The 18,546-nt window shown below is 45.8% G+C and overlaps 2 protein-coding genes across 7 annotated transcripts in view; one reads left to right on the top strand and one right to left on the bottom strand.

Annotated features, from left to right (window-relative positions):
• The window catches only part of LOC114871862 (protein pygopus), a 60,727-nt gene that overhangs the window by 41,277 nt on the left and 904 nt on the right, over window positions 1-18,546 (bottom strand). The gene's annotated exons all lie outside the window — the stretch shown is intronic.
• LOC114871864 (lachesin-like) overlaps window positions 1-18,546 on the top strand; it is a 28,748-nt gene extending 10,202 nt beyond the window's left edge. Inside the window, exons 3-9 of the mRNA XM_029178396.2 lie at window positions 4,947-5,044; window positions 12,699-12,945; window positions 14,355-14,528; window positions 15,760-15,888; window positions 16,296-16,431; window positions 16,572-16,729; window positions 17,087-18,546. Of these exons, the coding sequence (XP_029034229.1) occupies window positions 4,947-5,044; window positions 12,699-12,945; window positions 14,355-14,528; window positions 15,760-15,888; window positions 16,296-16,431; window positions 16,572-16,729; window positions 17,087-17,415 (1,271 nt within the window). The 3' untranslated portion in view covers window positions 17,416-18,546. The remainder of the gene's footprint in view (window positions 1-4,946; window positions 5,045-12,698; window positions 12,946-14,354; window positions 14,529-15,759; window positions 15,889-16,295; window positions 16,432-16,571; window positions 16,730-17,086) is intronic.

An 18,546-nucleotide genomic window follows, 5' to 3' on the forward strand; every position in this document is an offset into this window, starting at 1 on the left:
GTAAAACGGCGGTAAAATGAAAGGAAAATGAACCGTTACACGGTAGTTTTCAAATACCTACAGACGGAACGAGTATTGTGTATTGCTGTGTAGGTAAGGAAAAAAAATTTGGCAAAATTGGCAAGCGAAGAGAGGATCGTTCGATAGAATTTCAGGGTGGTAAAACGAGCTAGGTTAGATAGGAGCGAACGATTTTGGGAAAAATGAAGTCGGTACTGGTATCGCAGGATGGCGCGTATATCTGACGAAAGTTTGGAAATAGCGCGAGCGTGAAGCGTAGCGATGGACGCTGCGAGGCGACCGGAAGACGCTTCGACGTTCCATCGAGCGAAGCAACGGTGCATCCTGTGCATCGAATGGAAAAACGCGCAACTGCAGCTGCGTCGAGGAGAGACGATACTCGAAGATATCGAGTCGCAACTGCTTATGGAAGCTCGAAAGTGAACGGTGGTTCGGCAGTTTTTTTTCTATTCCAAGAGAAAGGGTTGAAGTAGAAGAACAGAGAAAAGGAACAAGAGTTTTGGACATGGCGGACCCGAGAAAACAGCATCGCAGCTATTATGATAAGATATTCACTGACAGAAACAGGAGAAGGAAGGAATTTTCAGCTGGTAGCATCGTCCTCGCGGCCGTATCTAGGATGTAATATAAGGAAACGCTGAGGAAAATAGCGGAACCAGCGGGCTTGAATGCCCGTGTGAAGCAAGAACAGCGAACGAGAGCTGAGAAAGGAAAAGGAAGGAAAGAGGATGCGGAATAGAAGTGGTAGAGGCGAACAGTGAATCGTTTCGGAGGCGTGGGTGCGCCTATTGCAGCGGCCGCGCCGCTTCCATCCTCCCCCGGCCCCGCTTTTATTTTATGGCAAAATTATACCAAGGGAAAAATAATTCAATCTCTACGCTGAACTTTTAGCGACTCGAGACCGCGAGACGAATTTCACCAGCTGCGATATGCTTCGAACGACGACAATTAGGAGCACGGTTAATCTTGCCATTGTATATAAAGTTCTCGAAGTTTATCACTCGCTAGAATCGCCGTAAGCAATAAACTGGAGGGTTTGCTGTACCCATGTACGAAAGTGATTGCCAGTTTAGGTTGGTCAGGTACAACAGAACACAAAATTCAGCGAATTTTCCGTTTCTTCCGTTACCGAGAACGTCGATCTCAACGTCAAAAATGTTTTTCCATTTCGCTCGTTTAATAATACGCTGTTCGACGCGACGAAATACGTTGGAGCGCTTTCGATCCGGCGCGCGGCGCGGTGTATCGCGGAATCGGATGAACGCAACGGAATAAAACGAATGCGAAGAGACAAAGCACTTGGCTCGATTTTAACGTTAATACGAACGTACCGGTATATTTTCATACATTTTTACTTTTTTTATATCACCAGCAAACATGATAGGATCGATACACGAATATCCGTAAGTATGATAAAAAAGAATGGCACGAAACGAACAAAAGGAGACAAGAGAGGAAAAGCAGAGCTGGTCCAGCGTATATTCCACGAAGCGGAATTCATAAACGGAATTTTCCATAATATTTCGGGAGGAAAGCAGGATCGAGCACGTAAAGATCGAATCGGATCGTCGATCCGGCAAAAGACGAGGCGCGTCGTCGACGACAGGTTAAAATATCGTTTCGCGTATTTCAGTGATCTCATGGACAGCAGGTCGGACGGTGATTCGTAGGGACGCTCAACGTCGCGCCGCGACGAATCGACGCCGCCGACAGGAAGAATGTTTTTACCTGTCGGCCATCTCCTCGCGTCTCGTCGCTTAACACGGATAAAGAATCCTTCCATAGGTACGCTGTTTTTTCCGTAAGACGCTCGTCTTTCTTGGAAATACATATCAGCGTAGCACGGTACCTTACAGCTGAGATACCTTCGACAAATTACTCTCTTATTTCGCGGCGAAGCCGCCATTTCCACCGGAAGATACACCGTAATCGTTTTCCGGTGGAAAGACAGCTTGAGAAACGGCCGGAAGTGGTGGAATAAAAATATGAGGAACTGTACCTCAGGGAGAAAAGAATTCGCATTTTCCTTTCCGTACCAGAAGAAATACCTACGACTTGCGAATATTCTTTGTTAAATAGTTGTTTCCAATAAACCTAATAAAGGAAGCTGCCTACTTCTCCAGTGTCCCGTTTAAATTTTGAGCGACCGAGCAAACAGCTGATCCTACAAAGTAAACATTCTAGGAACGATAAGGAACTTTTTCGTAAATTTATTCACGTACCAGCGAATCGTTTGTTTAACACTGGATTAGAAAGTTTAGGACGCCTCGAATTCGATCAATTTCTTATTGGTTATCACGAAGAATGCTTAATAGAGAAAGGAGAATATCTAAGGATAATGGAAAACTGTGGGTCAATGTGTTTCGCGTTAACTGAGTAAGAGTATCTTGAATCGGCCATTAATGTTGAAGAGCCACGGCAACTGAGATTTTCCTCGAACGAGAGTTTAACAAAGTTCCATGTTATTACGATAGAATAGCGAACTTTGAAGATAAGGGGGGTAGAAAGAGAGTACAGAAGGTAGCTTGACTTTCAAGGGAAGGCAACTTTGCCTTTCGAAAGAGCAAACGTTTCCCTCCTCTTTTTGCTCAGGGCACATCTCGGCAAATTTTTATCCCTATGAATGAACATTAATTTGTGAAAAAGAAAAAAAAAAGAAAAAAAAGGAAAGGAAAGAAATGAGAAGAAGAAGACGAAGAAGAGAGGGAGAGAAGAGTATAGAGATTTCGTGGCACGTTCGCGACCTCCTTCAGCCATAGCTCGCGTTTCAGGGATATTTAAGTTTCATCGGGAAACTTTAGCGAGACGCTGCATTTATTAAATCCTCCGGCATGTTTGACGAGCAAATCCGAGAATTGTCCTGTCAGTGTCGTCTCTTCTGCGAAAGTCCAAAACGACGAAAAAGCAAAGGGGTGGTACGAGAAGCGGGGGGGAGGAGGAGGAGAGAGAGAGAGAAAAAGGACAAGAACGGAATACCTAGCGATGAGAGCGCTTCATTCTTTTATCGAAGAAACGATATTAATGTTTGCAAAAGTTACGGAGGAGCAAGTGGAACGACTCGAGTGAAACCGAAACGAGAGGACCGCTAATGTATTCCGCTCGAATAAAAGATTACCAGGTTACATCCATAGAAAAGCAATCCTCGTGCACGCGACTGTCGTTTTAATTAATCTCGTATCAGCCGTATATATCGGTCGCGTTCATAATACCGACGACTTTTATCGCAATTCGGTCTGCGTAATTCGATCAATTTAATTACATTCCCCGTGGTACAATATAAATTCAACGTGCCGAGCGATAGATAATACAGAATGCGCGTTAATATTCGCGAAAAGTAGGAATCACCGTGTAAAATGGGTCAACGAATAATAAGAGCCCGTTGCTGCCACGATGGACACAGAAGGCGCAATTATATAACTGTTACCGATTAATAAACGCGGCATCGCATCGGTTCCGCGAAAACCAACGGGGGCGGAGAAGGTAACGTCTCGTTGTCGCTCGTTCTACTTATTAAATTCATTAAAGGCGCTTTCGTTGAAACACGAAAGCACTCGAGCTTGGTACACCCTAGCAGCGCCCATTTCACCCTCGAACCGAGCCATGGGTAACTCGCAACCGGCTATTTTTGATAACAACCACCAAAGTCTCGTCCAAGAATCGTTCGTCTTTTTTTCACAATTCTTTCTCTGTTTTTTTTTTCTTTTTTCTTTTTACCCCACCCTCGATCCGAATATACTAGCACAGAACATAGAGACTAGCACGCGCGAGTTCCATACTCGGTGGGAGTATGGATGCTTTTTGCAACGGAAGATTTGTTAGACGTCGGCGTAGCTCGCATGGATAATGCTTGAAAAGTAGGTGGTGGAATGATCTTTTTTTTCTTCCATCTCCCTCTCTATCTCTCCGTTGGCGAGGACTGAACTCGTTATCAGAGTTAGGTAACCAGTTACGTATACATATATATATAGTGGGGGGCAAAGTGAAATGGAGGGCTTGTGGGAGGGACAGAGAGTTAGCATACGAATGCCCGATTGTGTTTGTGGGCTGGTACGCTGCTCTGATTTACATAGTTATTATGATATTATGCAGACGCAAAAAGATTTTTATCGCGGTAGCTGTCTTTGTCGTGAAGAGAAAGGGCAGGTACAACTTGTACGACACGAGTTTTCTTTTATTACGTTTGCGGCTGTATCGCGCACCGCGCCGGCCCACGCGTTTCTCCGATGGCATAATCGAAAGAATCCAAGGATTATTAATCGCAGATTTCCATACGTTATATGAATTCCTTTGCCGGCGGGATAATTAACAAGAGGATAATCGAGCAGGGGGTATCGAATCGCGAGCAAAGGTGAATATAGAGAAATTCTGTTTCATTGTATATCGGTCGATTCTCGGTTTCTTCTTGGTAGCTGATGAATTGCGTTTTCAGAGGGTATTTACCGGGGAATGGGGTGATTCAGCCTCTCTCTCCCTCATTGTTCTCGATCCAGTGGCTTAACATAATGCTCGCCACGGCGTATCATCTTTGGCCATTAGCCAGTGACAGTGCATCCGTTGACGGGAAATTGAAACTATGCTTCATTCGCGAGCGTGTTCGATATTATACGCGGCAACGAGCTGTTAATCGCTGTCATTGCGCCGTCACGTACGCTTTAACGAGAGCAACGAATCACGGCTATCGAATCTGCGCTCCCGTTCGGTTGGTTCACCGGTTCGTTCGTTTTGTAAACGATGCGAGATATTTTTCAACGGCCAAACAAGATGATATACTTGCGCCATAAATCTCGACGGGCACTGGCTGCGAATAATGCGCCAGATTTTCGACGCTAAGCACGTCTCGATCGTTGTCGAGCGATTCTAGTAACAGAATCGGGAATCGGGAATGGAAAATCGATTCACAAAAATCGCACCTGTTCTTTTTGCAGATTTGCCAAGTTTCGCCGAGCCGATCGGTAATGTGACCGCAGCGATCGGCAAGGAAGCCGTCCTACGGTGCACGATCCGGAAACTAGGAAATTACAAGGTAAGGGATTTAAATGTTCCACAGTGGCGAGAAAGAAGGACGGGAAGAGCGGTGGAAACGATGGAACGCGTTAATTAGCCAGACTGGGTTGCAAGTGCAAGCGGATCCTCTGCAAGACTGCTTCACGAATTCACGAATTCACGGGTTCACGGGTCACCGGGCGATAAGAGAATTCGAGATTTCGGTAATCTCGTGGAAACAAATGGGTCGCGTGGGTGCTCATGGCAGATGTCACTGACTCGCGTCTTTTTGCGCGTTCTTCCTCTTTCTACCTCCTCCACCTCCTTCACCTTCAACTCCTTCTTCGAGAATAACTTTCCAACGGGTTTTCCGTCGAAAAGCTTCCTAGCCGGTTCACTCGTCGGCTGGAAATAAAGCGAAACTTTGCGCGTTCGGCGAGAGAATTCGTCGGAGGTGGTAGAGGTTCGCGAAACTTCCCGCCAGGTACACAATTCATTAAAGCTTCGCGGTGAGTAACGAGACGAAATTAAGCGATGTTCTGCCGCGAGTGATTAACTCCTCGCGTGGCGGACACGTGTCGCGTCGAGTCATGTATTTATGTATGAGCTTCTTTTACCGGCAAGTTTCAATTCCAAGCGAATTAACGCGTCCTCCTGTTTCTCAACATTCTCAACTCTCTCTCTCTCGCTCTCTCTCTCTTTGCTTCGACCACGCTCGCTTTCACGAGCAAATTAAGCTTCCATCCACGTGGAATTTTCAGCTGGAAAGTATTGTCACTCTAACAATAAGTGGCAAGTTGTCGTCCTCGTTACTTATATTTCGCATTTCATAAAAGTGGCAACATCTGTTTCTCTTTATCGCGTGCTTTATCATTCTCATCCGCTGACGATGCAAAGCGAGCTACTAGAAGACAGATAATAGCGCGAAATCCCGAAACGAGTAGTTCCTTTCGTAAGTGGCAAGCCGTGCACCAGAGCTGGTGTCGTTTACACGGATAATACCGCTTCGCTTAACCCGATTGTATGTTGTGACGCTACTTCCCGGACTTGTTCACCAGAAGGATGATCTCGCTAGCCCGACGTTGACCGTAACTGTTCCGACGTCTAAGTCTTACCACGGGTTTACGGAAAAACGAGAAAGCTTCTGGCTGGACGAAGGAGTTGGGTTCCGATATTAACGCGAGATAAGCTTCTTCCGAGGAGAGTGCGAAGCCGTTTGTGGACCGAAGGATGGCTCTCGGCTCTCGAGTCAATATTATATCGCGCGTACCAGCCTCGTGTCTTGTCGCGTGTTTACGTGCACCGAGCGATACGTGCTCGCGCGTACGACCAACACCGGTAATTGCTTTTAGCCGACGCACCGGTGTGCCATTGGCACCACAGGAATCAACCCGACGAAAGGTTCAATTTAACATCGTATCGCGCGTCCCTTTGCCCCGCGGCCCATTCCCGCATCTCCTAGGTCCTACGCGTTATCTATAACGCTGCACTTGGTAATTAATCCGAAGTGACTGTCGTGCGCATCCCGTACATCTGCCTGTATGCTTGTATGCATCGGGTTACACGATGCGATGCGACACCGATCATTCGTACGAGCTTCGAGCTCCGAGCTTGCTCCTCGCGATAATGCGTGCAATTCCCTTTACGCTCGAATCTTGGCTCGAAGAAAATTGAAGATTCAGAAATTTGTATAAAAACGTGATTCGCAAGCTCGTCTCGCGTTGGAAAAATAACGAAGAAGCTCGTCCAAGCCTAATTGATTGGACGACGAAGAAAGAATTGCAGGCGGAAAGAAAGCGGATGGGATGATCGGTCGTGTTTGAATCCTTTCGTTCTCCGGGGGCCCGGGAACCGTCGATAATGTCTCAAGCACTTTGTCACGAAGGAACAACAGTTTGTCCAGCGCAGAGCGAGAACGGAAACTATTACGTCGCCGGCAGAGTCGTTACCTCAGCGACAAAGATAACGGTTCGTTCGAACGCTAGACCCGGGATAACGATCGACCTATCCCGGAGAAACGAACCTCTTATCCGATAAAAAGTTTCCCGATCCCTGTATTTTGCATAATTTCGTGCTGCATACGATTACATCGGATCTCTGCGCGTATTCCCGATCGGTTTGTCGCTCACCGTGAGAAACTCTCGAGCAGTGGAAACTTTTAAGAAAGCATAACGCTTGCTACTCCTTTTCTCGAAACGTTTTACATATTCTAACGAGTCATCATCGTTGGTAAACTGTTCGAGCGTTTCATTGTAATTCCTTCCTACCATCTCTTTCGTCATTTTCCTAAAATACCTATATCTATTGTTTTTAACGGGAGAAGCTTGTTCCTCGAAAGGGAGCCGTTCGCGTGCAAGCTGGCAAATCGAATTGACGTCGACGTACGGGTCTGCTGGTACCCTTTGCGCGACGTCGAGCCTTTCCGTCGCGACGGAAAACAAACCGCGAGGATTTCTTCTCGACGAAATTCCGGAACATCGTCGACGACTGACACACATTATCCGGCAAAGTTACGAAATTCCCTGGTGGGCATCGGCAAGGTCCTCTCTCTTCGGTACCCCTCCGGTGTAATATTTCGAGAGACCCTGGCCCACGAATCTACGTTAGCGCTAAGAGATTGCTCCCCATACCCTTCTGCTAACCCAGCCCTCCCGTCCCTTTTCCTCTTCCGTTCTATTGTAATCATGGAAACAATCATTCTTCGCTCTCCTTCTATCCTCCGCTTCTTCCTTCTAACCCCGACGATCTCGCTTCGTCTCTGTATCCACACCGCTACCACTTCTCCCTCTCTTCCTCTCTCTTCGGCCAAAACTCCCTATTCCACTATCCGTCCATCTTTCTCTTCTTCTCTCCATCGCGGATTTCAGGCTAAAATCCCCTCAGTCTTCGTTACTCCAACAAGGTGGCGTGCGGTTCGGTTCCGGTGGTGGTAGGGACGGGGAGGAAGGATGGTGTGGCGAGCTACCCTTTCGCTCGCCTCCGCAGCAATCACCGATTTGTCTGAATAAGCCCCGGGCAAGTATATGCTCATGCTTACCCCGGGGAAACACCACTCCGGCCAACTCGTACCCATCGTCTCTCTCGCAACCAACCCCTTCCACTTTTCCCTCCAACCTCGTCTCCGCACTGTTCTCTCGACATCAACCCCTCTATTCCTGCTCTCTTTCTCCATCTCCGTCTCCGTCTCTGTCTCTGTACATTCTGCTCCCCACACCCTCGATCGGTCTGGCAGCGACTCCATATACCCGAAAATACTCTGGTTCATCGATGCTTGATGGGAAGCTCGGGGAAGTGGCTGAAGGGATGGAACGGAGTTGCCAAAGTCGTGGCGTCGTCGTCGACGAGACTCGGGCGTTAATCAGAAATGGAACGCCATGAATGGAAAGGCATAAGCGAATCCACGCGAAAGGACACGATGAACGATCAGTCAGTCTTCGATCCGTGGTGTCGTCTCGCGTGTCACGCGATGGATAGGAAAGTTTACGCGGTCGCGAACCTCGATTAACCCCCTCGTTATTTTTCACCCAGATACCCAAGTACCTTCCAATTCGGATTAATACGCATCCGTATAAAAGAAAACGATACTCTCTTTGTTTCATTTTCTATGCTAATTTATTTAATTTCACTCACAAACGCCGCGCCGCTCTTCCGGAAGATTGGTTATTCCTTTTGGCCCGGAAATTAAATCGACATTAAAATCAGTCAACGATCAACGATTCCGACGTGCCGCGGCATCGCTAAAACCGCTCTCTTTCGCGCTGCTTCTTTGGAATTTTTCTTTTTTATTTATTTTTTTCTGTTCAACGACCGAGTAGTTTAGAGGCGCCCATTTACCGTTTAAACACCGTGACGAAGAGAAGTGAAATATCTTGTGAATTTTGTTCGAACTTTCGACTATAGTAACTTTCTTTCTCGTCTCGTCATTTCAGAGGCGCGAACGCGTTTACGTTTCATGGAAACTCAGGCTCGTTAATTCGAAAGATACGTCCTCGAAGCAACGTGACGCGCATACTTACGCGCAAAGAAGGTATCGATTTCGAGAAAATCGCGAGACGAATGGGAAATTTCGTGAAGCGAAACGATCATTTCTTGATGGGACCGGAGGATTTTCGTTTCGTCGGTCACTTCCATTCTCGATTCAAGGTATTTCCCTCGAGAAGGTCGATCGTTGTCTCGTATTTTTTCGCTTTTTACGAGGTTTTTATGCGCGATCGTATAGACGGGGGAGAGGATTTTGTCGGCTATAAATAAGGGAATAAGAACACGATTCGACGATTACAATCGCAGCGTGGAAACGCTCGTCTTCGATCTTTTATTATTCCTTTCTCAACTGAAATCTTTCTCGTCCTTTCTCGTCGGGCGAGAAATCGAGCAACTATTCGCTCCATCTCGATCCGTATGCGTTCGAAATACAAGCGACTTTCGTCGTCGCGTCGCCTGGTATCGGTGTCCACGGTTATCGGTTTACCGTCCCTGGCGAGTTTTCAAACGTTTCTCGTTTATGTTTCACGCCAGACGTAATATTCCCTTTGACGCAATAACTTTAGGCATTCGGCACAGGGGAAAGCTCTATCCAAACACGTCCGATGAAGTTTCAGAAGCCATAAATCTTTCCACTTTCGGCAGACGTCTTTTCCAGCCTCGAGTACAAGAGGAGAATCGCTTTGAAGTCGCTGGCTGGTGCAAATGACCGCGTTCCTCGATCAGCATCCTCGCGACGCTAGGCGACGTAGCCTTTCAGAGAAACGTTCCTTCTCATTTTTTCTTTTTTTTTTTTCGTAGAAAGTCGGAATAAAGAAAAGAGGGGGGTTTAGCATTGCCGATTTGCCCGGTTCTATTTGGATGAAACGGTGGCTACACGCTAAAAGCTTCGGGGCTCGTCTCGAGCTCCCTTCTTCTTTGCTTCTTACAGATGGACCAAGGCTTTAGAAAAATCGGTTCAGATCGGTATACTAGGGATAAGAAAACACGGAAAGATCTCTCCGGCAAAGTAAGTAGAGAGAGAGAGAGAGAGAGAGAAAAGTTGCCAACCAGTTTGAACAAAAGACTCTTCGTCGATTTCGTTTTCCACTCTCTACGCATTTTACGAAATGCGAATACAAAGACTTTGTATACTTTCACGTGAAAATATAAAGGAACACATTCTCTCCCTAATTTCATTCTCCCGAGTTCACTGCATTATTACGTGGTATGTCCTCGAACGAACCAATAAACCAAGGCGAATATTCTCGGTCTAACTCGATTCGAGGCGTTTTCTTTCGAAATTTTTTTTTCAAGCGGCGTTCTCGGAAAATCCGCGTTTCGCATTCATGAACGCTTAACCGAAGCCACGCGAAAGGAAGCTGCGAGGAGAAAGAAATTGGTGGGGCGTTCGCGAAGAAAAATAGAGGCGTCTTAAACTCTCGCGTGTTAGCACAACAATAGGTCAAAGGAGTTTCGCGAGAAAGGCTTTGCCGAGAAAACGAGCCGAGACCGACAGAGGGTGTGAAGTTTTGATCAGCGACGTCGCGTTGCAAAGTTGCGAGTAAACGGGGAAATTGAATTTTCACGAAGGATATCACGACTAAATTTTCAACACTGATAGCGCATACGTTTCTATCAAGTTCTTTCGAGCACCAAGAAGATAAAACGCGCAACAACGGATGGAAGGTTCGTGGTAGCAACGCGTGAAATTTGTTTGACGAGGAGGGTCATTTACCCGGCATCGTTGATTTCCAATGTACACACGCGCATACACCAAACCCATTATTTCCCGTCCCTCGCATTTTCATATTTACGGCGCAACAATTAGTGGTGTTTCTTTAATTATTTTGTTTCGCATCGTTAACGAAACGAAGCCAGCTAGTATGAGGAGGAAACGCACGGCAAACAAAGAGCGAACCGACGCGAATTTTTATCAAAATTGTGATTCGACGCTGCTCTTTCAAATATTAACCTTTTCACCGGACAAAAATTTCGTCGCGTGTGCTAAATTGCCCTACTTTGTGAAATATTCGCAACAGCGGTGCTCGCGATTGTGGCAGAATAATTTATTATCTTTGAATGATTTAACTTTGCGGGGCAAAGTTGGAAATAGGTTTATTGGAGACTCTAGCAAACCACGACTTCTGGTTTAAAAATGTCGTTGAACGTTGAAAGGGAGATATCGCGCGTGGTATAAAACTAAAAAACGGATAAAGTCGAATAAATAGTGCCAAGTGGATATTACTTGGGGACAGCACCGTGTTTCATATCGTGGAACGAGTTAAGGGTCAAATGGTACAGGACTCGTATCGGCGAAGGGTGGTAGGTGGACTATGGTACCAGGAGGGTAATTTCGTCGAATGGATTCGTGCTAATACAAATCTGCGGTTATCGAGTGTTATTTGGTTACTGGTATATGGTCGTACGTGATCACACTGTCGCATATAAGCAGAGTGAATGGTATGGACGAGTTGAAAGCGCGAAAATAATGTAAAATAACGTCAGCTGGGCTCGTCACGGGATTTTAACGCGTTTTATCACGCATCGAAAGTTTACACAGCGAAGAGAGGTGAGAAAATTACAGCCGGATCGTCGGGCATAGAAAAACGCGAGAATACACGACTCTAGTTTCTAATTAGTCGATCGTTTGCTGGACATTCCTCGCGAGATCGAATCGTAAAAAAGTGGTTACGAAGAAAGTTCGGTATTCAGGGAAAGAACAAATATTCTTACACCTCTCTAATAGCTAATTTACTTGCACCGAGGTCAGGTTGAAACTTTTGAGAATTCGCTAGTTCTAGAGTTACTATTTTGGTGGTGATTTTTAAAAGTTTTAGCGTGTAACCCGTGTATGTATTCGGAGAGACGAGCGACGTCGACGGAAGCAATCAACGGGTTAACAGCATTACGACGCGATGCGACGAATGTTTTCGAACTCCATTCAGCCGCGATTTCGTTTTCCATTATTTTTCATCCGATCGATGTAAACGATTGAAACGCGGAGGGGCCCGATTAATAGCCCGGGGTGTTTCGCGTCGTTTGGAAACGGTGTCTTATTTTGCGTTCGTTCGCGAAGCAGCCTCGGGCGACCAGTAAAATCGACACCTCACCGAGAAATTTGCCGTTTAAACGTTTGCAAGCAAAGCGTTCGGCACCCTTTTCACTCCCGGCAATTTTCCTCTCTTTCCCTCCGATCATTCGCCCCGCAACGCATACTTCCTGCCGTAAATCGGCTTGCAATTTTCGCGATGCCTTCTACCTACTACCGAGCTGCCACGCCGCCAACCGTTGCCCATTAATTCTATCGCGATATCGTTGTTTCAACTAAAACTGTTGTTGTTTCCCCCTCCGGTTTTTGCCGGTAGACTTGGCGCCGCGTCGGGGCTAAGTAAACTTTCGAAATTTTCCTGGGAGGGTTCGGTTGCTTGTTACCGGTCGTGCAAAAAAAAGAAAAGAAAAAAAGAAAAAACTGTAAACCGACGGCTGCCGGCGTCGAATTAGCGAAAACTTTGCTCGAGCCCTCTTCTTTCCAGCGAATTCCGTTTTTTTCCCCGACTACAAGAATCGGAGCGTTCTTTATGAAAGGAAGTATGCACGGTATTGCCTGTCTAAGTGGCACGGAACCACTTAGCAAGGAAGCTAGCGGATTCAGGGTTCGACGCTGTTATCGGCGTTAAAGTTTATTAAAAGAAAGGGTGAGAAAGAAGTGAAACTTGTATCGAATGTCTCAGGTGGGATGGCTTCGAATGGAGGACCAGACGATATTGTCGATGGGTCAGCGAACGGTGACCCACTCGCCCCGGTTTCTCGTCACGTTTGAGAGCGCGAAGGCGAAGAATCAGAGTGACTCGAGGGAGGAGGAGGAAGCCACTTCGCGGCTCCATATTCGCCATCTCCGGGAAGCTGACCGAGGCTGCTACATGTGCCAACTGAATACGAAGCCCATGTTGAGCCAGCTGGGATGCGTGGATGTCCTAGGTATGCCTAATTGCGCGTTATACCGCATTCCTATGGCCGGCTACGGTCGGCTGTTTGCGGTTGCTCCTACAGACGTCACGCACGCACGCACGCACGCAACGCACGCACTGGTTTCGATTAGCCTACCTCGAGAAGGGATGGAAAATATGCGCGCCTCGCCGCTAGAATACGTTTCAATGGGACCCACCAGAACGGACCGTAACCGTTACGTTGCTCGCCTGCTTTCTATTCGTTCCACCCTCTCATCCCACCACCATTTCCCTCTGATACTCTCTACTTGCTTCTCTCCGCTTACAGGGTGTTGGCAAAATAAGGACCGTGGCTCGCGGAGCTTAGCCTTTGCGTACCGTTCGAACAAAAAGAACTTGCATGAAAAACTGATTAACGTCTTGAAATTGAACGACGAGCTTTTGGAATACGTCGAGGGAGAAGAAAAACGTATGGTTACTATTCAGCCACGAGCGTTACTTCCTCAACACTCTGTACACAGAGTACAGGTTCGCTTCTGTGTAACGTAGACGCGGGGATCGTGTGTATCGTGCGTGCGTGGACACCAGCAGGGGGTAGAAAAAGGATTCATCGAGAGTGCGTATGCCTGGCTGGGTATTCAACTCTAAAGGGCGATCGGTCCGAATGGAATGAAATTCCTTTGTAAGCAAACACAGGAAAGGTCCCGCTTCCATTTTTTTTTTTTTTCTTCCTTTTCTTCCATCCCACCGAAACTCGAACCGCGATCCCTCCCGACCTACGGAATATTGTCCAAGCAGAACTCGCGTAATTGAAATGGTCCGAGGTTCGTGCCTTTCTTCAAAAGAAACGAGATTTCATCGCGAAAATGTTTCTTTCCGTTGGCCAGGGTTAGCTAGCGTTTAATTCGCCTACGGTGGGCCAGGCGTTTTAACCTGATTTCGATCCGGATAGACGAATCAGCCTGATTTTCATGCAAGCTTCAATCTCGGCTAGCTTTTGATACCGTAGATACGTTTTTGTTCGAAATCGATATATGTACACTTTTTAGATCCGGAAGGATCGCAAAGAAAATACGTTGATGTTTTCGATATCCTCTAGTTACTGCGTCTTACCAATATCAATAGCGAAATCGATAGATAGGTATCGGTATTAACGAGTATGTCATTGAATTAGTGCCTATCGCTAACCGCTATCCCTCTACCCACCCGTTAAAATCATGATCGATTTCCATTGTGGTCTGTAATTTCAGCCCCTGCTAGCTGTTAATTCAGACGCGTTTCCCGGACGCGACGCGACGCGACGCGGGGAATACGGTGCACGTCGTGCTCGAAATTCTCCAAGTTGAATTCGTGTTTGAACTTGGCCAAGTGGATAAGGTTCCGGTTGTCCAGATTATCGCTTACAAGGCAGATCAGATCGACCGGTTTCTTTTCTTTCAGTCCCGCCAGATATACTGAGTTCCGGCACCTCGGAGGGTGAGGTTTCCGTACTGGAGGGTGAGAATGCCACCCTCTCGTGTAAAGCCTCTGGAAGACCGCCACCTCGTGTGCTCTGGCGACGCGAGAAAAGTGGTTTCATACTTATGAGGGGTCTTCACGATCCGCTGATACCAGGTAAGATATTACATTTTTATCTCGTCTCGAGAACTCTCGCGACCGTCATTGCCGGTGACAAATAACGTTCGATTCTCCTCTTTTTATATTAATTCGTCGCCCCGCTCCATATCCTAGCTACTCGAACAGTTCGCAATAGAGAAGCGTTAACGATCGTTTGATCGATCGGTACAATGAAAATTTAAATGGAAGATTCGACGAAATTGAAACACCTTCGAGAAGTAATTATCCAATGTGGGTAGGCGAGACGATTCGGCATCAAGATCCGCTTAGCGGAACCATGAAGACGTCGTAAATTCGCGGAGGCACGTGATGCATAGAATCGAAAGCAATTACGTTCCAGATACGTCTCATCGAATAGGGATTAGTTTGTTCGTACTATGACTTTCAATATATTTTCAGGATACGCCGCCGCGCCGTTACGTACGCGAACCTTCTACCTATTGTATCGTGTAATTTGTCGATTTTCAGTGTTCCTGGAAATTCTGTTACGAGCCGAGAGTGGTTCGCATCGAACACGCGACAGATTCGTTAATGGAACAATTTTTCGAACGGTATTGATAAATCGACGCACAATATTTCGAACGGAATCGGTACTGTAACAAAAATATTCGTCGACTAGCAGAGAGGTTGCGAGCTGTCAATGCAAATAATGAATCTTCCATTTTCGATGGATCTCATTAAGCTCGTGACACGTTCTATCGGACTGGCGAAACGGCTCGATGATTTATGCCGTGCGATCGGTCGATTATAATGTAATTCATAGCGTTTCATTGATTTCAAAAGCGTTGCATACGCGCACGCATAATTAAACGCTGATACACGTTGTAACGATGTAATCGATACGCGTTTACCAACTTTCTAAATATTCTGTCTGATACATCATCCGGTAATAGGTATTCGGTACTTAACGCAACGCGTTCGTTACTCACTTTTAAAGCTTTACGAGCCCTATATTAAAATTTCATGGAAAAACGAAATACGTATACGTATACGTATCGTGTTGGTTAAATCGATCTGAAGGCAACTAAACCGTTAACGAGTCGTGTAAACGATTTCCAAAGGTGAGGTTTGGAGATTTAGGGTTGTAATAGGCGGCGGTTTCCTAGTATTAACGAGCAAACGACGTATTTCCCGCGTAATTTGGTGTATGTGCGAAAACTGGCGCGAGGCCAGCGATATGTATGCGAGAGCTTTCAACGAGATATTCATACGAGGCGCGATTTTACAGTGGACAACCAGTCCGGCGAGAAGCTGGAATTAACCAGGGTAGACAGGAGGCAAATGGGAGCGTATCTTTGCATAGCCAGAAACGAAGTGCCTCCGGCAGTCAGCAAGAGAGTCTATCTAAGGGTAAACTGTGAGTACACCCTCCTTTCCCTCTACTCTCCTCTCCACCATTATATAATACTTTACCGAAAATTATTGCCGCTGTCTGCTAAACGAAGACATCTAATCGCTTTGATTATTCCTACAACTTAAATAAAACTTCTCCGCTCGGTGTAATCAAACTCCCTTTCGTTAACAAACTTGCCGTGTTTAACGATCTCTACCAGATTGAATCTCAACCGAGATGGAATAAATATTTGCAAGATTTATATGCTGTTCGATTAACCCTTTGACTACTCCAGTAGTCTTCCTCTTATTAATTCGACACGCGAACACCTCGATATTTAAGCAGAACTCTCGGTTAGCGCCGGTAACTAAAGGGGTTGTAGAAAAAATCAATCGATCGAAAGTAGCAATTTTTATCCGTTGTAATTCTAGTTCCGCCTAGCGCTAAAGTTCCCAACCAGCTGTTAGGCTCGCCTCTGGACACGGACGTATCGTTAATCTGTTTGATCGAAGCTTATCCAAAGACGATTAACTTGTGGACTAGAAAGGAACAAGTTATCATGAGCGGGTACGTAGTTTCCCTTTGTTTCGATTCGATTCCTCTCCCTTTGTTCGTTTACCACGGAATCTGACGTTCGCGTGTGACCAAAGAAAATCGATGTCATATTCGTATCCGGAATATTCAAGTCAAACGATTTGTCAATGCAGCGGCAGATACGAAATTGACGAACGAGGACATCCGGACGAGGAATGGAAGACAACGAGCGAACTAAAGATAAGACATTTGGAAAAATCGGATTTAGGGGAGTACACGTGTTCAGCGTCCTCGAGCATGGGCAAAGCGGAAGCCACCCTTAGGGTGTACGGTAAGCCAATGATCGACGAACGCGTTATTATTATCATCATCGTCTTGACGGGATATTTCTCCTCTGATCGCGATCAAAATTTTCATCCCTTTACGATCAGCGACACGATTCGACCAAAATTAATAGACTTGGCGAGAATCTAACGAGTTTAATCAGGTCGTGTTACGCTAATAGATCAGAATAGAATAGACTAGACTGGAATGGAATGGAATGGAATGGAACGGAATGGAATAGAAGCTCGGCTTCCGACCACAAAAGGTTGAAAAACGATTCGATCATGGAAATTCCGTGCAAATCTCTAGACCACTGAGACAGTGTTCTCCTTTCGCGTAAACGTTTCGGTTGAATTGTTTTCAGAGATCGAACGAGCAACGCCGCCCACCCGAGCCACGTCTGCAAGCTGGAAAAAGTTGAGCAAAGGAAAATCAAAGTTTGCCCAAGTCACGACGATCAATCGAATCTTCCACCAGATGAGCACACCAGCGATGCAGAAAAGCACCGCGAGGATCGTTTACAATAAGCACATGACGACCTCGACCACCGTCGATCCACGGGCACCTTTTATCAAGGATAAAAACGTGTTTCAAAATCGAGACAGCTCAAACATACGAAGCTGTGCGAATGTAAAAACTAGTAGCACACGAATCTACGCGTTTAGCTTGCTCATTTTCCTCAGTCTACGATAAACCGTACCGATTAGTAAAACATACGTGCCGAGGTTCCAAATAACGTAATCAAGCGCGAACAAAATGTGATGAAACGAACGAACGAACGAACGACATCTACCAATATCAGGCGACGAAGTGAAAAAACCGCGACTAACTAAGAAGTTTTAATTGAACGACGGGAAGTTCTTATTGCGATCTCTCAACGACACGATGAAGCGTCAGGCCACGAGTATAGTAGCGTGCAGTGCATATGATTATACGTGTATTCGTGGCCTAAACTTCTCACGACGATACAGCGAGAACAAGCGATCTCTCATCGCGGATCTAGTCCGCAGGCGAAACTGTTGCGAATTTTAAAAAGATAAATGCTTACGAATGTATTTTTTATGACCCTTTTATCCGTTTTTCAAACGCGGGGAAAAGAGTATAATTGTCGTGAGCGAAATGTGTTCTTTAGTTGGACTGAATGTAACGTTGTCGAATATTTTTTTAATCAACGAGGAACGAAAGGGAAACTAGAGTCTTTTCATTGATACAAACGATCATTTCCGATTTGTCGTCTTATTAGAAGTGACGATGTAAGTTTTATAAATGTTAGCGTCGAAAGCCTTACATATGCAGGGTGTCTATTCTCGAGTGGGCCACCAAGAGTGTCATTTTTCACGATATATCATATCGTTTGCGAATACACAAATGCAACAACGATTCTTTCGATTTTACTGATTCAAATGATTGATCATATCGAGAAATTATTTTCCATCGTTATGAAATGAACATCCCTTATTATACCTAACACCGTTACTTCGTAACGATTCTTGTTAATTAAATTTTTTATTTTACGTCCATTTCTGCAAGATTCGCGGCCAATCGCGGATCAACCCCTTCTTAATCAACTATTCGATTGTACTCGAACGCAGACAAATAATTAGCATACTAATTTGTACGTAAGGGATAATAAGATAATACGTTTATTTATGGGCGCGATAACCGAGATCGTTAAGTGGCATCTTAACAAACGTTAACACGTCATATCTAAGTCAGATTCATATCCGTAGGGCGTATAGTACCGTACTAATTGTATATTTTAGGACAAATACTAGACCTTACTTTTCTGATTTTATGTATTTTTTTAATTAACGTAGGCAAATA

Source organism: Osmia bicornis, chromosome 1 (assembly GCF_907164935.1).
Source record: "Osmia bicornis bicornis chromosome 1, iOsmBic2.1, whole genome shotgun sequence".
Classification (NCBI taxonomy): domain Eukaryota; kingdom Metazoa; phylum Arthropoda; class Insecta; order Hymenoptera; family Megachilidae; genus Osmia; species Osmia bicornis.